The sequence below is a fragment of the Acanthamoeba castellanii genome (assembly GCF_000313135.1).
Source record: "Acanthamoeba castellanii str. Neff unplaced genomic scaffold scf7180000084645, whole genome shotgun sequence".
Taxonomy (NCBI): domain Eukaryota; phylum Discosea; order Longamoebia; family Acanthamoebidae; genus Acanthamoeba; species Acanthamoeba castellanii.
This window is the reverse complement of record NW_004457313.1, coordinates 254,885-276,858: the sequence shown is the minus strand read 5'-3', so window position 1 is coordinate 276,858 and position 21,974 is coordinate 254,885. Positions and strand designations below refer to the sequence as shown.

At 58.8% G+C, this 21,974-nt stretch overlaps 8 protein-coding genes across 8 annotated transcripts; 3 read left to right on the top strand and 5 right to left on the bottom strand.

Moving 5' to 3' along the window:
- Positions 1-1,020: 1,020 nt before the first annotated feature.
- ACA1_092120 (Fbox domain containing protein) lies at positions 1,021-3,616 on the top strand (the record flags this gene model as incomplete). Its single annotated transcript, XM_004334667.1, is given in 8 exon segments — positions 1,021-1,203; positions 1,289-1,419; positions 1,652-2,076; positions 2,173-2,207; positions 2,247-2,399; positions 2,495-2,668; positions 2,809-3,114; positions 3,134-3,616. The coding sequence occupies 8 exon segments, from the start codon at positions 1,021-1,023 to the stop codon at positions 3,614-3,616; spliced, it is 1,890 nt and encodes a 629-aa protein (XP_004334715.1).
- Positions 3,617-3,681: 65 nt separating this feature from the next.
- ACA1_092110 (uncharacterized protein) lies at positions 3,682-5,541 on the bottom strand (the record flags this gene model as incomplete). The annotated part of the gene is made up of 9 exons (XM_004334666.1): positions 3,682-3,860; positions 4,012-4,135; positions 4,239-4,346; positions 4,422-4,481; positions 4,587-4,640; positions 4,717-4,832; positions 4,899-5,024; positions 5,134-5,241; positions 5,334-5,541. 9 exons carry the CDS (start codon positions 5,539-5,541, stop codon positions 3,682-3,684), a joined length of 1,083 nt encoding a protein of 360 aa, XP_004334714.1.
- Positions 5,542-5,906: 365 nt separating this feature from the next.
- Positions 5,907-6,896, bottom strand: ACA1_092100 (Znfinger domain containing protein; the record flags this gene model as incomplete). Its single annotated transcript, XM_004334665.1, has 2 exons — positions 5,907-6,608; positions 6,714-6,896. 2 exons carry the CDS (start codon positions 6,894-6,896, stop codon positions 5,907-5,909), a joined length of 885 nt encoding a protein of 294 aa, XP_004334713.1.
- A 256-nt stretch (positions 6,897-7,152) lies between these two features.
- Positions 7,153-9,297, top strand: ACA1_092090 (FYVEtype Zn finger-containing protein; the record flags this gene model as incomplete). The annotated part of the gene is made up of 7 exons (XM_004334664.1): positions 7,153-7,653; positions 7,775-7,852; positions 7,944-8,078; positions 8,326-8,418; positions 8,501-8,708; positions 8,787-8,958; positions 9,075-9,297. 7 exons carry the CDS (start codon positions 7,153-7,155, stop codon positions 9,295-9,297), a joined length of 1,410 nt encoding a protein of 469 aa, XP_004334712.1.
- A 271-nt stretch (positions 9,298-9,568) lies between these two features.
- Positions 9,569-11,792, top strand: ACA1_092080 (alpha/beta fold family hydrolase; the record flags this gene model as incomplete). The annotated part of the gene is made up of 12 exons (XM_004334663.1): positions 9,569-9,766; positions 9,889-9,938; positions 10,029-10,142; positions 10,217-10,316; positions 10,414-10,504; positions 10,591-10,691; positions 10,782-10,867; positions 10,970-11,024; positions 11,109-11,222; positions 11,304-11,352; positions 11,447-11,497; positions 11,689-11,792. 12 exons carry the CDS (start codon positions 9,569-9,571, stop codon positions 11,790-11,792), a joined length of 1,113 nt encoding a protein of 370 aa, XP_004334711.1.
- A 172-nt stretch (positions 11,793-11,964) lies between these two features.
- Positions 11,965-14,772, bottom strand: ACA1_092070 (F-box domain containing protein; the record flags this gene model as incomplete). Its single annotated transcript, XM_004334662.1, has 8 exons — positions 11,965-12,534; positions 12,676-12,966; positions 13,058-13,231; positions 13,320-13,472; positions 13,512-13,546; positions 13,649-14,183; positions 14,384-14,503; positions 14,587-14,772. 8 exons carry the CDS (start codon positions 14,770-14,772, stop codon positions 11,965-11,967), a joined length of 2,064 nt encoding a protein of 687 aa, XP_004334710.1.
- A 105-nt stretch (positions 14,773-14,877) lies between these two features.
- ACA1_092060 (serine/threonine kinase) lies at positions 14,878-16,427 on the bottom strand (the record flags this gene model as incomplete). The annotated part of the gene is made up of 4 exons (XM_004334661.1): positions 14,878-15,194; positions 15,260-15,565; positions 15,644-16,090; positions 16,166-16,427. The coding sequence occupies 4 exons, from the start codon at positions 16,425-16,427 to the stop codon at positions 14,878-14,880; spliced, it is 1,332 nt and encodes a 443-aa protein (XP_004334709.1).
- Positions 16,428-16,515: 88 nt separating this feature from the next.
- Positions 16,516-21,694, bottom strand: ACA1_092050 (phosphate ABC transporter, phosphate-binding protein PstS protein; the record flags this gene model as incomplete). Its single annotated transcript, XM_004334660.1, has 20 exons — positions 16,516-17,242; positions 17,332-17,383; positions 17,461-17,679; positions 17,778-17,874; positions 17,954-18,070; positions 18,144-18,666; positions 18,753-18,900; positions 18,978-19,126; positions 19,207-19,328; positions 19,393-19,620; positions 19,690-19,802; positions 19,872-19,949; positions 19,989-20,021; positions 20,108-20,214; positions 20,289-20,430; positions 20,503-20,821; positions 20,916-21,056; positions 21,204-21,410; positions 21,469-21,557; positions 21,640-21,694. The coding sequence occupies 20 exons, from the start codon at positions 21,692-21,694 to the stop codon at positions 16,516-16,518; spliced, it is 3,666 nt and encodes a 1,221-aa protein (XP_004334708.1).
- Positions 21,695-21,974: the final 280 nt, after the last annotated feature.

The following is a 21,974-nucleotide window of genomic DNA, read 5'->3' as shown; positions in this document are numbered from 1 at the left end:
CTTCGCCATTGCATGTGCGGCTTCTGTTGGACGGATTGGTGGTGATCTAATGTGCACCTGCGCGTGCACAAGGGTAGAATGTGATGCAATATTGTTTCAGAGGTGTGTGTTTGTTGTAGAGTGACGAGTGTACTGAAAGGAAAGAAGAAGAGACAAAGGACCCTGAGGTCCATCTGTGCTTTTATTAGTGTGACGGAGGTGATCCGTTGGGAGGTCCATCAGGAACGCCCAACAGAAACCTGTCCTTGCAGACATAGGAGTTTTCAATGGTGTTGGACTAAGACTTGACTGAGGGTGTCCACCAGCATCCAGTTCATGGGACAGTATTGGACTTCAAGGGACTTGTCCAGCCCAGCTTCACACAGGTGGCAGCCCCTGATGTCAATGTGAAGATTGTCTGCAAGGTGGGTGTGAATAGCTCTGGTGGCTTGCTGCTTGAGCTTTGTGTACTTGACTGTCCTGTTGAGTAGGCTTGAGGCTGACTCCTCTGCTACTCCCACTGGCTCTGGTGATGAACCCCCAGAGCCCTCTCTCTCACAGAAGTGGAGATTTGCCTCTGCCATGCTAGTTAGCCAGTGGGGTCTTAAACCTTCATTTAAGTGTTGATGTTGATGTAATGGCATGGGTCCCATAACCTGTTGAGAGCAATGAGTGTACTGAAAGGAAAGAAGAAGAGACAAAGGACCCTGAGGTCTGTCTGTGCTTTTATACTGTGACAGAGGTGATCTGTCAGGAGGTATGTCAGGAACACCAACAGAAACCTGTCCTTGTGGACATTCCAACAGTGTTGTCATGGTTAGTTAGGCGTCTGGTTTGAAGCTATGGAAAAGAAAGCACACCAGAAATAAAAAATTGTATTTGTGGGGATGATGATCCTGGCCATAAGCTTTTTTTTCAAAAAGAAAGCTGTGCTCCTGCTCACGTCATCAGCCCTTACCTTAAACCCTTCCACTTCAAAATTACGCCCAATAGAAATTTTACGTAGTTAAAAACGGTAGCAAAAAAAATTAGTTGTTGAGGATGGCCGACGAAGACCACCCTACAGAGGACTACTCTGTGTGGGGGCTCCTGCCGGTGGAGGTGACGCTGCAGGTGTTCTCCTGGTTGGACTGGAGCGACCTGTCGCGCGCCGAGCTCGTGTGCCGGAGGTGGCACGCCACGATCAACCCCGCGTCCCCGCCTGGCGACTTCCTCTGGCGCACCGTACACCCTCCCCCTTTGTTATATTTTGTGTTGAAGATGCTAAATATCAAAACAAAATATATTAACTTTTTCGTTGTGTCCGTAGGTGCATGAGGCAAGATTTGGCAGAGTGCAGGTGGGGCCAACCAACAGGGAGCTTCGCTTGCGGAAGAAGCTGCGGGATGGAAACAACGACTGGAGATCGAGCTGCCTCCGTTGCGAACGCACCAGAACTCAGTTCGTATACCCCCAATGCCCCATGTCTGCTTTTTGAGCGTTTCTGATTCGTGGACACACGCGGCACACGGCACTCGACACGACACACAACACACGAACAACGACACGCGACAAGGTTGTTGAGTGCTGGAAACGTGGAGGAGATGGTGCGGTGGACCATCACGCGAGGCCACCATGCGCTACTGCGCCGCCTCATCGCCACCGAGCCTGCCGCTTTTTCCCTACTCTGCAGGCACCGCGACCACCAGTCGGCGAGAGGCCAGGACCACCCGAGTTGGTGGGCCGTGTGGAGCGGCAGCGAGCCCACGGTCGATCTGGTGACCCGCCACGCTGGCGTGGTTCCGGCGACCATCACGCGCGCCTTCCTGCTGGGCTCTCCGGTGGCCGTGGTCGACATTCTCGTGCGCCGCTTGCTCGGCGCCGCTGCCGCCAGCGAGAGCGAGGCCGATGCGTCGCTGTGGCGTATCCATCAGCTCGACGAGGTGCTCGCCCAGACGAAGGCGAGCAGGCTCGAGCGGTTGGCGCGGTCCTCGTCGGAGCTCTTTCTGATGGCCGCCGAAGGGGGGCACACGGGGCTGATGGCCTTCCTCCTGGGCCGAGGCTCCCAGGCCACGAGGCAGCAGCTCCTGCAGGCCACCAACTGCAAAGGCAACACCGGTACCCGCACCGCCATGCCAACAACGCTACGTGTCTGTCTAGCTATGATTAAGACGGTGAGGTATGGCGTCGTGTTTGCGTTAATGCAACGCTCAGCCTTCTTGGAGGCGTGCGACAGCCGCCGCTCGGAGGTGTTCGCGCTGCTGTTACCCATGCTCTCGGAGGAGCAGGTGCGCGAGACCACGGGATTTGGCGCCATGTCGGCCCTCGGCCTGGCCGCGAGACGAGGCGACGTGGCCATGGTACGAGCGCTTCTGAATCACGGAGCCCTGGCCAACGGCAACGGCAAAGAGTCCGCCATTCCACTGTGCACGGCAGTGACGGTACCTCTTCCTTCACACGACACGACACGACACCAGCACGACACGACACACAACAAGCAAGTATGTACAAACAAAGAGTTGTTGGTTGGGCACAGGCGGAAGCCAACAGGAGGGAGCTGGTGGAGATGCTCCTGGAACGTGGTGCCGACATCAACGCGCGCAACAGGCACAACGGCAGGACCTGCTTGCACGCGGCCTGTAGGTCGTCGCGGCTCGACTGCGGGCTGATCGGCCACCTACTCGACAAGGGCGCCGACCCCACCATCCTGGTACCGCCACCACCACCACCACCACCACCACCACCACCACCACCACCACCACCACCACCACCACCACCACCACCACCACCACCACCACCACGCCATCCAGCTTGCAGAGCTAGAGCTCTGACGCCCAGCGACGCCCACAGGCGAAAGGGTGGGGCGTGGTCGGGTTCTTGTTGGCTCACATCCCGAGCCCCAAGGCGAACAACAAGCGAGCGTGCAAGGCGTACGACGAGGAGAGGGCGCGCGTGGCCCGGCTGCTGCTGGAGTGCGGCGCGGCCGCGGTGGGCAGCCCCGGCCTGTCGCTGGTCGCTCTGGTGCTGCGGTGGGAGCGCACCGACAGTCTGCTCTACCGACCGTCGAGCGAGGACCGTGCCCTCGACATGCTGGACCTGCTGTTGGCCCATGGCTTCTCTATCCACAGCGAGCAGACCGATGTGCTGGCGGCCCTCGTCGGCTGCCGTACTCCAGGCCCCGCGCCTTCCGCGGTGGGTCCTCGACAAGCACCTGAGGAGCTTGCAGGCGCTCTTCGACGTGCTGGAGGTCAGGCTCGACACCGGCGGTGGTGCAAGCGATCCAGTGGCTCCGGTGCACCTGTTCGATCCGGCGCGCTCGCTGCACCTCGGCACACTGACGGAACTGGTCAAACACGGGGCGGACATCAACGCGCGCGACAGCGAGGGCCGCACGATCGCTCACCGCTACCCGCTCGAGTTCAGAGATCTGCGGGCGTGGCAGCGGCTCGGGCTGGACTTTTCGCTGCGCGACGCCCGAGGCCGCACCCCGGCCGAGGCCTATCGGGCCGACAGAGTCACGCAGCCACACACAATCCAAGCTGCGTTCGCGTATCCTAGTGTGCGGCACGAGCAGGAGGCAACGCTGAAGATGCTGGCGACGCTGGAAGTCGAATGCGAGCAGCACTTCAGGGAGAACAGAGAGAAGCCAGATGGATAGACAAAACTGAGTTTATCGTACAAGATAGAAGAGAAGAGAGAAGCGATGGTGTTGGTTACAAATTGTTACAAATGCCGAGCGGTGGCGTTGCGGCTGGGGGCGGCTGAGGAAGAGGGCGAGGAAGAGAAGGAGGACTCGTCGGAGTAGTAGACCCGTACGCCGGGCATGAATGAATGTGGCTCTGCCACCGTTACCGGGTACTGAATCGAGTGCTTGCCCCTGTCTTCGTCCTCAGAAGACACGTCTGTCGTTTGCTCTAAGCTTAGCTCACACGACAGGCAACATGACAAACGACAAAAGCACACACACGACACACGACACACGACACACGACACACGACACACGACACACGACACACGACACACGACACACGACACACGACTAACGTGACGTACCGCTGTAATAATCGTTCCAACAGAAGGCGCGGCGTACGAGGCCAGTGTACTTGTTGCGCACCTTCTTGGTGAACACGCAGAAGAGAAGGAAGTTGGCGAAACCCTGCGCTGAGTCACCAATGCCCTGTGTTGCGAACACAAGAGGTAAACAAACATCAACACACCCGCGCGCACAGCACACACAACCGCACGCACGCACGCACGCAATGGGAAGGATCGTGGCATACTTGAAGAACAACCATCCAATAGATGTCCATGCGTATCAGGCCAGCGCTGACCAAGAGGAAGCGGGTGGTGCCCCAGATGCGGACCAATATGAACACGAGCGGCACCAGCTGTACCACCCCCCCCCCAAAGAAAGTATGTAAGCCGCAAGAGCGCAGAGCGCAGGCTGCAGCCACCCGGCGTACCATCAGCTTTTTGTCGACTTGATTGATCACCTTGCGCACATTCTTGCTCGGCAGTAGTCCCTGTTGCACGTACAGAGCGGAGCCGGATGAGCATGTGTGAGCGCTATTGTGCGTGTGCGGTGGTGCGTGTGCGGTGGCGCGCGGAGTAGGACGTGGCACACGTACAGCGTGAACTCGTCGATGCAGGCGCCATAGGGTTAGCGCGTACAACAAGAATGTCTGCGATCAAGGAAAGAGGTGAACAGTGGACGACCACCAAGGAGTGGAGGCAAGCGAGTAGTGGAGGAGAACGCACCACGATGTAGGAGGTGATCTCCTCGGATTTGCCCACGAAGAAGGACCAGAAGAGAGGGTGCTCCACCTGGTCCGATATCCAGCACCAGCCAACCGCCCGCGAGAAGTCGTCCGCGCCTGATGGCGAAGACGGCATCAACACATGACACACGACAGGCACACGACGCACACACAACGTTGTACCAAGAGCGCGAAAGGAGAGTGCGATGATGAGGATGACGATCGGCAAGCCCCAGCTGACGATATGGTACAGGTACTGAAAGTTGCGCTTCTTGGTGCTCTTCAACATCGACAGGTAGAGGTGCGTGCCTGCACGTTGGCGGGAAGAGGCCGGAGCGGTGCAGCTGGTAATGAGCGACGTGTACGACACGTGCATAGTGGTTGCTGTGCTAGGGAGAAAGGGGGGGGGAGTGCATACCAATGGAGAGGGTCCACAGGAAGGAGGAGATAGAAGAGGTGGAAGTGAAGGCACTCTGAATGGTGCACACGACTCCACCCTGCCTGTAAAACACTCCAAACATGTTTCCTGCTCACAAAACAACAATAAGTAAAAATCCCCACCATTTTTCATCATTGAATTGATAAAAAGAATGAAAAATGAAGAGATTGAGGGCGAACCTGCGGCAGTGATGAGGTCTGCGAGGGACAGGCAGACGAGCATGAGCCGAGGAGTGGTGCGCAGGTCGCGCCACAGGGCGTAGGAAAGGAAGATGAAAAGGGACCCCAGAATCGAGAGAGAGCACGAGGTGATCACCAAACTATCCAGCAGTTTTGTCTGCCAATCGCTCCATTGGAATGCATCTCCAAGATGCGACGCGCCGTCCATTCCAGACTGAAACCTCACGAGCGAGGTGGCGCGCCTTGAAATGTCGAATCCTCAATCTCAATCGGCTGAATTGGAAGGAGCCCAGTCGAAGATTGGCCAGCCAGGTAGGTAAGTGCCAAAAACGAGCTCGCTGTTGGGTGACTCTCTTGTTGTTGAGATGTTGGTGGCCACTCTGACCACAGCGGGAAACGCGGTCACTTGTTCCAATTGCAATCCTCACGGAATTTGAAATAGCTCACCCGCACCATCTCGAGCATGCTTGGAATTCCACAAATTATGGGGTGGTTACATTGTTATTGCTTGCTTCGTCTGTGTGGACAGGCCATCTTCGATCAAAGACGTCTTTACACATATCACGTGCGCGCTCACTGCTCAGCGATCTCGCCGAGGTCGGCTCCGCCGGGGGCACCGACGGCAGCGGCAGCGACAGCAGAAGCGTCGGTGCCGGTCAGGGCGTCGACAGCGCCGGCCTCCTCCCGTGGGACGCCGCACTTGCGGCAGGCGGTGCGGCTGGCGAAGTTGAGGTCGGCGCACTTGGAGCAGAGCCAGTCGCCTGACTTGACGCCTACGCGCGGCTGGTTGGTCTGGAAAGGCGTCTGGCAGCTGCGGCAGGCGGTGCGCGAGGCGAAGTTGAGTTCGTTACACTTGAGGCAGTACCAGTCGCCAGGCTTGGCGTGCGACGAGGTGCCACCGCCGCCGCCGCCAAAGTGAGGCCCGCCGGCCTGGTGGTGGTGATGGTGGTGCTGCGGCAGGCCGAAGAAGCCGGGGAAGCCGTGGCCCATGCCGCCGATGGCGGCCATGGGGTTCATGCCCATGTTGCCGAAGAACTGGTGGGGCGCCGGGCGCGGGTGCGGCGAGTTGCACTTGCGGCACATGAGGCGCGAGGCGAAGTTGAGCTCGGTGCAGTTGCGGCACAGCCAGTCGCCCGGTCGCGCGTTCGAGTGGTCCGGGTGGGGCGTCTGGCACTTGCGGCACACCGATCGCGATGCGAAGTTCAGATCTCGGCAGCTCGGGCAGTACCAGTCACCCGGCTTGGTTGGATGCGGCTGGTGCTGTTGATGCTGGTGCTGCATGGAGAGATAGGGAGATGGAAAACGAAAGAGTGAAAATTAGAATCAAATTGGTACCGAGATGAAATGGAATGGAAGAAAACAAACAGCCGGCACACCAACCCCCTCCTCGCCCCCAGGAGCCGCCCCGCCGCCGTTCCCCAACATCACGCCGCCCTCGTCTCCACCTCCTCCACCGATCGCGCCGCCCGATTTGGGAGAAGAACACTTCCGGCATATGGACCTGGAAGCAAAGTTCATGTCACCGCAGTTAGGGCAATCCCAGTCTCCTTCTCTCCGCTGCATCTTCTTCTTCCGGAGCTGATTATACTGTGGATTGATTGATTTTAGCCAAGCTTGCCGCTTCGCTGGTCTCTGTCGACAGCAAAAGGCAAAATGATATTTTTTATTTATCTATTTTCAGTTTTCTACGAACGAGAGCTGGCTTGTAGGTTAGATGTTGAGCGCGGCTGAAGATGGGGAAGTGGCGGGTGGTGTGAACTCGCCGCCCACCCCTACAAAGAAGCCCAAGCGCAAGGGCTCCAGACGGGAGAAGGAGAGGATGGCGGTGGTGCCTGCTGCAGTAGGCACGGACGCTACGCCAGCAGGGGCTCTTCTTCACCTCCCTGCCTCGCACACCGACGCTAGAGATGAAAAGCTGGAGGAGGCTAAGGCCAAGAAGGAAAAGAAATCTGCCGCGGCACACAAGCGACAGAAGAGCAAGGGGGGAGGTGGAGGGAGCAACCTCTGCACCACTTCGACTTCATCTGCCGTGCTGCCCATTCAATCCAACACATCTTCGGCGCCAGCCTTACACGTCTGCCGAAGGGAGAAGCTGGTCGAGGAGCTGCTCTCTTCAGAACGTGCTCACGTTCATAATCTGAACGCTTTCCTGCACGACTACGTGATTCCCCTACGCGACAAGAAGATTCTCTCCACCGACGAGCTACAGGGCATCCTGTGCAACCTGGAGCTCATTCGACGATGGAACGTCGAGTTCCTCAACCAGCTCGAGAGCGCACTCGAAGACGAGCGTGGCTTTGGCGAGCTCTTTCTTGAAATGGTGCTCCCCTCCTGTTCTCCCCTCGTCTTTGCTCCAGGCCTTCTGCCTCTGACCATCTGCTCGTCGATGGTGGACGTTATGATCGCATCAGTTGCCGATGTTGCGACAACTGTACGCACAGTACAACGAGAACTATGCCCACGCCATGGACCACTACGAGAAATGCAAGAAGAACAAGGAGTTTGCTGCCTTCATCGAGGTGCATCCACACTCTCAAGTCTCGTGTGTGTTGTATCCAGTGCTCACCACTTGCTCGGCCAATGCACATGCGTGGTTGCATCTGACAACAGAGCGTAAGCGTCAAGCATGTCGTGAAGCCGCTCGCGGGGGAGGAATTCAACGTTGTCCCCTCTCCTTCCAAGAACTTCCTCAGCTTCCTCTATTTGCCCATACAGCGCATCTTGGCCTACTACTCCCTACTCAAGGTACGTCGGGCTCATCCAAGGTATATTAGGCTCTTGCCCTCGCTGACCGGCAGTGGTGTCGCTTCTTAGGACCTTGTGTGTGAGACTCCGCAAGACCATCCAGAATACGAAGCTCTGCATGCCGGTACTCTCTCTCTCTCTCCCCACTTCCCCCCTCCTCTGACGCGTGCACCAGCCGTGGTGTGAAGAGAGTTCTGTACGCGGGTTTAGTGTGGCTTACCTGACGCATCACACAGCTTTACAGCAGGTGAATGCCGCTGTGGATCACGCGGACAAGCTAGCCAATCAGCGCAAAAACATTGACAAGGTCATTTCTATACAAAGCCAACTCATTGGTGACGTACGTGTGACCCCCTACGCTCAGCGTATACTCCTTCGTCATGTCTCTTGGTTGATGTTCTCCATTTCTTCCTGCGCTCCAGTACAATACGTCGCTCGCTCAGCCTCATCGCCGATTCGTCTATCAAGGGGATGTCTTCTCTCTCGTGGGGAAAGCCCAAAAGGAGCGGCGGCTGTTCCTATTCAACGACGTACTTCTCTGCACTAAGAAGAAACACAAAAACAATCTCAAGGTCGACTTCCTCGAGCCGTTGGAGATGCTACGGGTCGAGGAGCCGGAGGAACTCAGGGGTACATATCGCTTCTTCTCTCTCCAACGCCTTCTCGCTCAGCGATGACATGAATGAAATATTAATATGAGGTGCGCAGATCGATATACGTTTCGTTTGTTCGCCGCGGCGAAGGAGTATACGCTGTGGTCGGCAGACAAGGCCTACTGGATGCAGCTCATCGCAACGTCCATACAGTCCATCAAGGCCTCGCGCCCGTCGCTGCCCTTCCTCGCAGATATCGAGCAGAGGAGCAGCAAGCCGAGCGAAAGGTGCGCGCGCGCACACACACGCCCACACGCCCACACGCCCACACACACAGTTGAAGTACTCCCATGCTTGGACGTGCGAAGACTCACCCGACCCTTCCCACCATCAAACGCAACAGCCACGGGAAGGGAAGCGAAGAGGAGGAAAGAGAAGAAGGCCAGCAGGCAGGACTCGCCTCGGCATCATCTTCGTGCTCGGACGAGGAGACGCTTCGAGAGAGGCTCATTCAGCGCATCATCGCGTGGAGCAAGATGGAAGACGACAGCGCACTGCTCAGCGAAGTCCGCCGATTCGGGACGCGGCTCGAGAAGACCAACACCAACAGCGCCAAGGGCTCGTGAAAGGTTCATACTCCCATCGTCTGTCGCTGGCCTCCGCACTACAATGTACAATTTGTTTCTTGTCTTGTATCGCTTGTCCCAACCGCACACGCACACGGGCGACACACACGTGCGCACACGGCAATTTGGGCCGCAAATGGGCGGGGTTGAGGGAGATAGCGAACGGAAGCGAGGCCTCGTCCGCGGATGTGTGGAAGATCCCTTGTGTGAGATCTTTATGGAGCAGGTGGTCGCAACTGCCGAGGGCGAAGATGGTGGGTCGATAATAATCATGCGATTACCGCCTGCGGTGCTGGTGTTTGTGGGGGTCATGCTCGCGTACGCGGCTTACTACCTCCTGGCGCTGGTCTCACGGATCGACCTACGATTCGACAAAGATCACCAGGGCACGGCTGCCCTCCTTCGTCGGTGCTCCCTGCTCAAGGGGAACTACTGGCCCTCCCCCTGGATCTTCTCCGGCCACCTTGATGTGCGCGTCCAAACTTTTTTAATTTTATTTTATTATTTATCGTAATTTACCTTATTTTCATGTTTTTTATTTACTTTCTTCGAATATAGATGTATTAAATTTGTATTTATTTCTTCTTCCAGGCGTTGGTCATGATGAAGCTGCGGCCGACCTACGACCCCCAGTACCGTAGGTAAGCTAAGCGTCAAGCTCTTGCCCGAGGCGACCGTGAGATGCCTGGAATCAAGCAGCTCACGGCCCATTCCATTGCGCGCCAATGTAGGGAGGAGGTCCGAGCAGCGGATGGCACTACACTGCTGTTGGATTGGGCGGAGCGTTCGGACATGTCACCTAGCGCGCCGATCCTTATACTACTCTCTGGCGTCACCGGAAGCGGGTGCGTATCCCTCTTCTCACCGCACCGTCAGCGGCGCGCATGGCTGGTGGTCGCACGCTGACGTTTGGCTGCAGCCGAAGCTCGTACATCACATACCTGGCCCGTGAGGGAATGCAAAAGGGCTGGCGCTGCGTGACGCTCAACTATCCCGGCACTCTGGGCGAACAGCTCACCGTACTTCGCCCGATGATGACGATTGTTCTTCTTTTGTCAGCAACTGAGTGTAGTTACGCTGACATGCGTGCGATTTGTGCTGGTCCTTGTGGCACAGGCTCCACGAATGTACAGTGTGTCATCTGATGTGGGGCGGCTTGTGGACCACGTCGCCTCTAGTTTCCCTGATGCGCCTCTGTTTGCTCTGGGTGCGCATCTCACTCCACCTGCTCGTGAAGGCCACGCGCTGCAGCACGAGCCCAAGCTTATGCCCGGCGTGTGCGTCTGTGCGAAGGCTTTTCGTTGGGCGGCTTTCTCTTGACCAAGTACCTCGGGGAGGTTGGGAGCAGGACGCCCCTGCGGGCGGGCATCATCTGCAGCTCCCCGTGGTCCCAGGTACGTGGAGTCCTTCTTCTTCTTCTTCTCAAGCACCGCAAGTGCAATGAAGAGCCCCAAGTCAGGTGGTCTCACGCGCGGCTCCGACAGGCCCAACTCGCGGTTCATTGGACGGGGTGGGCCAAGACCCACGTGTACGGCAGACACTTCATCAAGCACTTTCTGAAGATTTACAGGTGAGCGCGTCTCAGTTTCTACAACGCACGCACGCACGCACGCACGCACGCACGCACGCACGCACGCACGCACGCACGCTAACTGTGTCTATGCCACGTCAGCAACAACAAGGTCTTTAGGGGTCATGCAAAGTTGGTCCACGAGAACATCGTCTCGGTACACGCTTGTTCTCGTCTCCTCCTTCGCGTGTTGTTGAGCGTTGCTGGGTCCCTGACTCATATGTGCGGCGGGCCATCGCAGTGCAAGACCTTGTTCGATCTGCACACGCACCTTCACGCTCCGTTGAGTGGAGAAGAGTCGATCGAAGACTACTACCTGGCGAATGACACCGGCCCTCTGTTTGCGAATGTGAAGGTTCGTTTTCGTAAAACGTTTCACTCTCCCTGTGCGTTGAATTCCTCCAAGTAACACATGTTTTTGGATCACTTCCGTCAGGTCCCCACCCTGGTCCTCCACGCGCTCAATGACCCGGTCGTGCCCCAAGGTACGCGCGCAACCTCATGCGCGCATGTAAAGCTGGATTATTCATGCGAATGACAAGTGGGCCAACATTTCATTCTTTTCAGCGGCCTTGCCAGTGGAGGAGATCAGCAAGAATCCTCTTGCCATCCTTGCCGTCACTCAGACCGGTACGTACCCATTCCACCTATAGATATAGACTAATATCATTCAACTCAACTGACATTTTCTGGACTTTTCATTGTATGTTATGCGTGTGCACATGCAAAGGAGGACATGGTGGCTGGTGTATGGGTATGACGCATCCCCCCCCCACACGTGTGCTGACGCAGTCTCTCACGCAATCTCTCAACCCCACCAGGTTGGTGGCCCACGGGGTTGTCGTGGATTGAACTCGCCTGCCTACAGTACATCGATGCGCACCTCCAGTTGAGCTCCACCGATTCCTCCCCCATGGGCCGGTGATGAACGAGGCACTGTACCCGAATGTAGACCTAATTCGTACCTTTAAAGGCAAAGTTTAAGGGCAAATTAAATTTTTTATTTCTGTGTGAGTGCAACTTCACCCGGAGAGCTTTCTTTTCCTCTGTGTCTAACAACCAAACGCCATGGAGCCGGACGTCGAAACTTGTGAAGGTCAGGGCTGGTGTACTGCTTGGCACTCGGCTTGCAGGTTCTCCAACACCCGCTGCAATTCCTCCTGCTGGTAGACGTAGTACGGGTTGCTCCTTAGTCCCCTGCGCCACGCCCGATAGGCCTCGGCCGGCGTGCGGCCGTGGCCGTCGCGCAGCGAAAAGTCCAGCCCGAGCCGCTGCCACGCGCGCAGCGTGCCCGTGGTCGGCGCGCTGCGGCTCTCGAGCACGAAGCAATGGGCGATCGTCTGACCCTCGCTGTCGCGTGCGTTGATGTCGGCCCCGTGCTTGACCATCTCCGTCAGTAGTTCAAGATACGACGAGCCCATAAGGTTGGGCACGTGCACTGGCGGCGGATCGCCGGTGTCGAGCCTGACGCCCAGCACGGCGAAGAGCTCCCGCATGTTGTCTCGGTTTCTGACTCCGATCCACATACGGCGCGCGGGCGCGAGAACCGCGACGCGGCCTCCGGCATCGCCCAGCACAGCCTTGAGGTCTTGCGTGGCGGCCAAGTGGCGGATGATGCTCGGCGCGCTGCAGCCGACGAGAGGCGCCAGCGTATCGATCGGCTCGCTCTGTGTAATTAATAGGAGGAACATGTTTTTTCAGGTCTGCCCGGCTGATTGCGCGTGGGTGATGTGGGCTGTGTGCTGTGTGTGCGAGTGTTGTGTGTGTGTGTGTGTGTGTGATCGGTCAGGCGCGGAAGCAGCACGTACGTGGATAGAGAAGCCGTGGACCAACAGCAGGTCCAGCATGCGGATGACGTACTCCTCGCTTCGCTTGTCGAAGCGCCCCTCGATGTGCACCCACCGCAGCACCATTGCGACCAGCGACCGGCCGGGCTTGCCCACCCCGCCAGCTGGCGAGCCTCCTCGCGCCAAAAGCTGTTGGGCTGCGCGCATTCTCTCCTCGCTGTACACCTCGCACGCGTACTCGGTCTTCTTGTTGGTGGCGGGGACAGGTGGTGCCATCGCCAGCAAGCAGCCCATCACGCTCCAGCCTTTCGCCTTCAGGAATGGCACGTCAAATATGTAGGGCGTCAAACACAACAAACAGGTGGTGCTCGCTGCACAAGACGTTGTAGGCAGCGGAGCGTACCACGATGCCGGGGTCGGCGCCCTTGTCGAGCAAGTAGCCGATCATCCCGCTGTCGAGCGGCACCAACCGACAGGCCGCGTGCAGGCACGTCTTGCCATTGCGCCGGTTGCGCGCGTTGACATCGGCGCCGTGTTGCAGCAGCAAGTCCACCAGCTCTCTCCTGTTGGCATCCGCCTGCCCACCAGCACCACCAGCACCACCACCACACCCTTAAGCCCCACGTGTTGCGTTCGTATGTCGTGCCGAGCCATGGAGAGTGTACTGAGACAGCCAGGCACAGCGGCGGAACTGATTCCCTGCCGTTGCCGTTTGCCCGAGCCCCGCGACCGAGCAGCGCTCGCACCATGGCCACATCGCCTCGCCTCAGGGCCAGTCCGAGGGCCGACATGCTGTCGAGGCCCGTGGTGTCGCGCACCTGCTCGTCCGAGAGCTTCGGCAGCAGCAACGCGAACACCTTCGCTTGGCGGCGGTCGCACGCCTCCAGGAACGCTGGCGTTGCGCAACACCGAGCGCACACAACACCAAAGATCAGTGCCTAGGCCTGCTGGTTAGAGCGCTGAGGGTTGGTTGGGCCGAGATGAAGCCACACACCGGTGTTGTTCTTCTGATTGGTAGCCTGCAGGAGCTTCTGCCTCGCGGCCTCGGTGGCGCATCGGTCCAGGAGAAGCGCCATCGCACCCACGTGCCGGCCTTCGCCCGCGAGAACAAACAGTTCGGCCGCTGACCATCGCCGACCGCGTACCACGGTCTGGGCTAGCGCCTCGTCCAACTGCTCGACGTACCAGGCCTGAGATATGGCGGCGGAGGGCCAGTCGGCTGCGGTTGCTGCGGGGGCGACAGGCGAAGATCGATGACCCCCGCGAGTGGCGACGATGAAGCGATGCACGAGCAGGTCGACCATGGCCTGCGGGGAGGAGCCCAGCCTGAAGGCTTCATCACACACGATAGCCTCCACCGGCACGTCAACGTGGCGAGTCACCAGATCGACCGTTGGCTCGCTGCCGCTCGACACGGCCCAGCGCACCAAGTTCCCGCTGCCGACGCGCTGGCAAGCGGCGACAGCGGCAACGGGTTGGGTGGCCAGCAGATGGCGCAGGAGCACATGGTGGCCGCATGTGACGGTCCACTGCACCATCTCGTCCATATCGCCTCGCCTCCACAGCCTGTGTGTGCGGGTCGGTTGGTGTGCGTGGTAAGCAGGATCGTAAAAGAGCAGAGAAAAGAAGAAAAGGGGGCAACACGCAACCGAGTCTTGGTGCGTTCACATCGGAGACAACTCGCACGCCAGTCCACGACCTTCTTTCTTCTCCCCCCTCCTGTCCGTACGGCCGGCGGTGATGATGCCGCCACCACCGCATCGGCCACTCTGTCCTCGCGCTGCTTCTGCCACCGGAGCTGCTCCTTGCTTGGTCGCACCCACGCGCCACCAAAGCGGACTTCGTGGACCTGCATCCGCCATGATGACACGCCAAAGCCCGCAAATATAAAATAACCATTATGAAAATGAGATAAGGTGGGGAAAGAGGTACGGTGCGCCAGAAGAAGGTGGCGTGCGGTGACGTGGGTCCGATCGTGGCGCGCCACCGCCGACACACGAGCTCGGCTCGCGCCAGGTCACCAGGTTCCAGCCAGGAGAACACCTGCAGCGTGAGCTCCACCGGCACCAATCGCCACCCTGAGCAGTCCTCCCCTCGCTCGCCCTCTTGCTCGGCCATTTTTATGAAGATGGTGTACCCCTCCGCCAAAGGCCAACTTTACTTGTGTCTTCGGTGAAACCCAGCGTTTCCTGGTGTTTTGACGCAGGTAGCAGAGGCCGCTGCTCAAACGACTGCGCCCGCCCGAGGATGGTCGTCACCATAGGCGTCGCCCAGTTGACTGTCGAAGAAGGCGACGACGTCGTCCATGGAGGGCCGCTTGCTGGCTGTGGCGTGCCAGCACCGCTTCATGAGCTTCTTGAGCGGCTTGTCGCACTCGGACGGCACCTGCGGCCGCTTGCCCTCGAGCACGTCGAGCGACACGCCCATGAAGTTGCGCCCGGCAAAGGGCTCGCGCCTGGTCACCACCTGCCACATGATGATGCCGAACGAGTACACGTCGGCCTTCTCCGAGTACTTCTCCCCTCTGATCACCTCCGGCGCTGTTTGTTGTGTGTGTGTGTGTGAGTAGACGAAGCGCAAGAGAAGAGGAGGGCGCGAAGAGTACCAGTCCAGGAGGGAGTGCCGCAGCGGGTCATGGTGGCGTTCTCCTCCTTGATGCGCGCGAACCCAAAGTCGGCCACCTTCACGTTCCAGTTCTCGTCCACCAGCAGGTTGGACGGCTTCAGGTCGCGGTGCACGATCACCGGCTGCAGCGAGTGCAGGTAGTTGATGCCCACCGCCGCCGATCGCATCAACCCCAGCCGCTGGCGCCACGCGAGCTTGATGGCGTTGTTGGCCAGGATCTCCTTGAGCGAGCCCTGCTTGACGAACTCGGTCACGATGCACAGGTTGGGCTGCTTCACGCACGCTCCTGCAATGAAAGTGCACCACAATGGTGTCAATGATGAGCTCTTGGGGGGAGGTGGCAAGCGGGTGGAAGAGAGAGTACCGATGAAGAGGACGATGTTGGGGTGGTGGAGCTCGGAGAGGAAGGCCATCTCGGCGCGGAACTCGAGCATGCGCCGCTCATCGAGCTTCTGCTTGACGAACCGCTTGACGGCCACCTCGACGCCCTTCCACTTGCCCTTGAACACCACCCCGTATGACCCCATGCCCATGACCTGCTTGCCGAGGGCGATCTCGTGGAAGTCGATCACCCAGCGGCACAGGTTGGCCGACGTGAGGAAGTTGTCCTCCTTGAACATCATGCCCTCGCCCACCGCCGTCTCCAGCGTCGCCTCCCCGTCGCCACCGCCGTCCGCCGCCGCACTCTTGCTCTTCCCTTTGCTGCTTGCGCCGGACGATGACGGGTCGCCCCCTGACGCTGCTTCGGCCGACACGCCACCGAAGAAGCGCGCTTCGAGGCCTTCAGTCTTCATCTCGTACAGCTTCGCTCCTGTGTAGGAAAGGGAGACATGGATACATGTCAGCATGACCACCGCGCCGAGGGCAAAAGCGCAACTCTCAGAACCTTGAGGCGAGTCGGGCATCTCGAACTTGCCCAATGCGAGCAGCTTCTTTCTGGGCTTCTTGCCCTTGCGCGCCGACTTGTCCTCGGCCGGCGAAGGTGCGACGTCAGTAGTTGTTTCGGTCGTAGTGAGGGCCAGCTGCTTGGCGTGAGCGGCTTCGGAGATGAGCACTTGGCCGCCGTGGGCCAGCGCCGTGATGCGCGCCGCCGCGTTGACCACCGGCCCGATGTACTCCACCCGCCGCGTCATCGGGTCGCGCACCATCTTGGGCGTGCCCGCGTGCACTCCCATCCGCACCCGCAGCCCCTTGAACACCACCCTACACCGTTCGACGATGAGTGTTAGTTCTGCCCTATAACTGGCAGTTGCTGGGGAGGAGGTGATACCGGTCGTCGGTGTCGCCCCACTCTTCCGCGGCGCCGGGGTGTTCCAGCAGCGCCTCGGACCATTCGACGGCCAACAGCTGGCGCTGCGTGTCGCCGCACCAATCGAGCGCCGCGCCGATGTCGCTGAAGGCCAGGCAGAAGGAGCCCTCGCCGCTGTTGCGGTCGCGCAGGAAGACCACCTCGTAGCCGCCGTGCTTCTTGACCAGCCGCCGCACGAGCTCGTTGTGGAGCAGCGTGGCGTCGCGCATGGCCTCGGCGTTGAAATCCCAGAGCGACGCGGCGCGTGTGATGTCGGAAAACACGATCACCACCTCGCCCTCGGGCGGCTTGACCGCGCCACCACCGCCCACAGCCCCTGCGGCATCCAAGTTCTTGGAAGACGACGTCGACCCCGAGCCAGAGCTCGACGAATGGGCCGAAGCCGAGCCTTGCGAGAACGTCGAGGAGTTGATGGCGAGCGGGTAGGAGGACGTCGAGCTGGAGGACTTGGTGTGCGACAGCGACGTGCCGAGCACGTCGCCCGAGATGCCACTGAGGCGCGTCATGGACTCGAGGAAGGTAGGTCGGATCGACGGGTCCGAGTGCCAGCAGCTGGTCACGAGCTCGGCATACTCGGCGGGCATCGCGTCGTCTCCTTGCGGCAGCGGCGGTCGCATGTTGTCGCGGATCACCGCCACAGCCACAGCCGCCGGACTGACCACCAGGTTGGCACCATCGCGAAAATGTTAGGTCTAGGCCTTCAATGCAACATTCTCAGCATTCCACTGAGAAGGAGGCCGTACCTCAGACCCATGTAGGGCTGCTCCCGGGTATAGAGCTCCCACAAGATGATCCCTGTTGGTTGCGATGAAGTGTGACGTTGCTGGCGAATTGAATGGGCAATGATAACATTGCGTTGAGGGAGAGCGAACCGAACGCGTAGACATCGGCGAGGATGTAGTCTGCGTCGAGCGTCTCGTTGAGGATCTCCGGCGCCATCCAGTGCACGCTCCCCTGCATCTGGCCCGCTTGGCCGACGCCTCCCTTCTTGAGCTCGTCGCGGAACTTGGTGAGGCCGAAGTCCGACACCTTGACGTTCCACTTGTTATCGAGCAGCAGGTTGAGCGACTTCAGATCCCTGTGCACGATTCCTGCACAACAACACCCCCATCATCATCCCCGGAACATCGATGCATCAGCCTTGGGATACGCGTAGAGGAGGTGAACGATCAAACGCGGGAAGTAGTACCGGAGGAGTGGAGGAAGTGCATGCCCTTGGCCGCGTGGTAGGCCATCTTGATCTTGAGTGCGTAGGGCAGCTCCGGGATCAGCTCGTTGTGCAGCAACTGTTGTGAAGTGTGAAGAATGTAAGAGAGACGATCGCCGAAAGTAAAAGGGCGAAGGTAGAGTGAGCGGCCAGCGTACATCAAAGAGAGAGCCGAGAGCCATGAACTCTATCACGATGCACATCTCGCCGACTTTGGTCGAGGCCGCCATGAACAACACCACGTTGGGATGCCGCAGCGCCGTCATCACCCGCACCTGCAATTTGATCCACCCATCAATCGCACATTAGCGCAACTGCCGTTGAGAGACCATACGGAGGGACTCGTACCTCTTCTTTGAAACTGCGCTCCATCTCGCGCGTGATCTGCTCGCTGGGCATCATCTTGACGGCCACTTCGGTGCCGCGCCACTTGGCCCGGTAGACCGTGCCGTAACCGCCGGCGCCCAGCTGTTCGCTCATTTCGAGCTCATCGGCGTCGATCTCCCAGTCGTCCTTCACGCGCCGCTTGCGCTCCATGTGCACCACCAGCGCCACGATCACTCCGATCAGGAAGAGGAACAGCAGGCACAAGAGGGGCACCACGGCGCCCAGGGTGGCGCCCAAGATCACCCCGAGGTTGTCCGATGACGACGAATCGCTCTTGAGAGTCTGGCAGTACTGGCCCTCCCAGTCATCGCCGCACTGGCACACGCCTGACGAGGAGCAGTTGCCGTGGTTGGAGCACATGGTGCCATCGTGGACGCAGCCGAAGAGCGAAAACGAAGCCACACCGTCGCACGTGATGTTGGCGAAGCTGGCCAGCAGGCGCTTCATCAGTACCTCCGACTGCCCACACACAGTCACGCCCATGCTGCGCACACCGAAGAATTAGCGAACTTGCCGAGTGAGCGCCGTGTTAATGTGTGTCGTGTTGCCGAGTGCGTGCAGAAAATATACCCGTTGGCGAGCTGCAGGCCCTCGGCGGAGGTCTGAGACCAGTACATCCAGTCGACCAGGGCGGTGGCCTTTTGGCAGACCGCCGTGGTGCGGGAGTTGACCAGAGCAAAGTTGTAGGTCGCGAGAGGCCAGCTTCCATTGCCCGGTGCTGGAGGTCGCGAAGATTTCACCCGTTTACCATGCGATGAGCGATCTCACACAGCCAACGTCATGATGAGAACATACCGAGGAAGAGCGTGGTTACTTCAGGCCGATCGGCAAAGTCGTTCATCGCAGACAAAAATGACTCTGATCCCGGCGCCACCACATTGCCCGCGACGTTGACCATTGCGGCGGCTCGCACCGTGCGCACGTTGAGCACGTCGTAGTTGGTCCTGGTCCATTCACAGGCACACGCGTGTGGCGTCAGTTCAACTGCAGACACTTCTGCACCAGGAGCACGCAAAGAAGGTACCATAAGCCGAGCGAGTAGGGGTTGGATTGCATGGGTCCAACCACATCGCTGGCGGCCACTGCCAGGGTTCGCTGAGGCTCCTCGTGAATCACCGGAAAGTCTATCCGGGTAGTGGGTCCGATCTGGCATTCGCCGGGCTCGTTAGTCAACCGGTGTAAGCCCGGGCGGCGGAGTTGGGGAGCGTACCCGTGCGGCAAACTCGGGTACCATCTGGCTGAGGGCAGAAGTGTAGAGGTAGGTGGGCGATGAAGTAGCGTTCTCATACACGATGATGATATCGTGGTCGGGCATGGCGAGCGTCGGGTTGAGGCGCGTGATGTTGGCGTGGTTCCACCGCTTGATCTTGTTGAGGTAGATGTCGGAAATGGTCTGGAAGTCCAGGATCAGGAGATTGTCCGTGACAATGTCCGGGATCTGTGCGATATGGAAAGTTCAGCATGTGTTAAAGGTCCCTGAGTCACAGCCCTCGGAGGCAAATGGTACATTGTACACCGGTCCGACGCCACCGACCCCGATGGGGAGAGGCAGAACGTAGGGCATCATTGCCTGCTGCGCCGATGTGGGGTACGAGATGGTCGTGCCGAAGTCGACGTCACCTGACAACCGGGCACAGGGTCAGCTCAATTGAACATATGTACGACCTGGCAGTGAGATCTAAGGCGTACCAGCTATCATGCTGGTGACTCCGAGAAGGGAGGTCTGGTAGAAATACTCCAGCTGGAAGTTGTCGTCGTTGTAGTTGACTGCCCAGCGCAGATAAATTGGTGCAGGAGTGCCCGTACCGATCAGGAACGCTTTGCTCAGGGCCTTGTCGCCTGCACCGCGTACGCGTGTCGGCCCTGGTAAGCTCTCCAGGTTCGCGTGCTATGAAATCCAGAAGCACTGAGAGAATTCGTCGCACCATTGCAAGTCACCGTGCCCAGGGCATCGACCATGACCTTCCTGAAGCCGTTGATCAGCTGAACGTAGCCGCCGGCCACAGCCGTTTGCGTAGCTCCGTTGTTCACCCTTCATGTGTGAATCGAGTGTTAGCATCTCTGGGTTCATAACTCGACGTGTCGATCCAAGCGGGGTGGTCGCACTGCGTCCAAGACAGGAAGACGAGGTATTGTTCGACGGCGTAACAGTCAAGGGTCACCCTACTCGTGTTCGTAGCGAGATAGTGCATGAAGCTCATCGGGTAGCTCTGTGTACCGTTGCCGTTGAACAGGAGTGTTGTTTCTCCTGATGAACGCGGCGCACCCGGTTCAGTACTCTCGTACATGTGCGCTGGAGGCAGGAAAGGTGCATGCGTACCGGCGAGGACTGCGGCCCGAAAGTCGGTCATGGCGCTCTGCACCGTGTCCGTGCTGACCCGCACGGTGGTGTCGGCTGCGTTGCGCATACTCGCGTATGCTACCGTGCTGGACGCCAGGGAGTTGAAGGTGCCGATATCTACGTAGGTAAGGCTGTTGGCTGTCGCCTCGGTGTAGGCAAGTCTGGATGTTGCGTTGGACTGCTCGACGGCCGACGAGAGTCCTCCGATGCCTGCAAACTGTCCACCGGCCGCACGGAGTGTTGAATTGAAATCGGCGCTGAACGCGGAAAGTGCGGCCATGAAGAGGTGCGTCACAGCCTGCCACGCATTGTAGTGGAGTCAGCATCTCTAAAACTGGAATGAAATAGACAAACAAATACTGAATAAAATAGAAAATGTTAAAGGGCCTTACGTCTCCGGTCGAGAAGGAGAGAGCGATCTGCTCGGTTGGGAGTTTGCCCGAGAGGGAGGGGTTGAGGTTCACGATGGCCGTATCGTTCCACGAGGTGATGTTGCCCACCCATATCGCAGCCAATACTGCCCCGTCAAACACCTGCAACACATAAATGTCAACAATTATATGTTGAAGCGGGGCAAACTAACTCCGGTCCACCACTCGGAACACGTCCCGTGGTGATTTTTCGTTGGGAGTGGAGTTTGCCACCGTTGGTGTGAAGAGCGGGGCATGATGGCAGCGTACGAGGGGTGGATCGGTCGCGGCGAGAGAAGGCAGGTGGTAGGCCGCCACGATGGCCGACCCGATGAGCGGTATCTGAAGCTTGCCGACACCGAGCTGGGCCGACGAGAGGGCACCATCGGTGACGAGAAAGTCGGCCAGGCCGTTCGTCACCAGGTCCAGCCCCGCAGTCACATTCGAGACTGCGCCGTACGTCACCGTCTCTGAGTCCTGCACGACGTCTCTTCAGCTCTTTGCTTCTTGTGAACAGGTGAGGTGGAGATGGTACTTGGCTGAATATGTAGGCCTTGGCCCAGGCAGAGAGTAGAGGGGCAGCACTGGTGCTTCCTGTGCCGATAACAGCCGCATGGCCGCCCCCTACGTGAAGATGCAACAAACAACACACAAGATAAGGTTGCGGGAAGCAGGTCTTGAAGACATGAATGGCGGGGGAGCGTACGAAGAAGGACGACAAGAATCAGCAAGAGGGCGGGCAAGCGGGTCATAATGTACATGTTTGGCCCTCGTGCTGTCTTGTGCTTGTTGTGTTGAAGGAAAAGAAAATGTGAAAGCAACGCTAGCGGCTGCCAACCCGCCAACCACCACCTTGATCGGCTTGGTGGTAGATTTCATAAATTCCCGTTGCGAAGGACATCTGTCAACCACGTCACTGCTGTGCTTCAGGTGGCGAGATGGGACGTGGACGGCACTGGCGAAGTCGAAGTGCGATGGCTGGCTTGTGGGAGATAGGCACCGCAGGTAGGGGACCATGGCTGAGCTTGGCAAATTCAAACA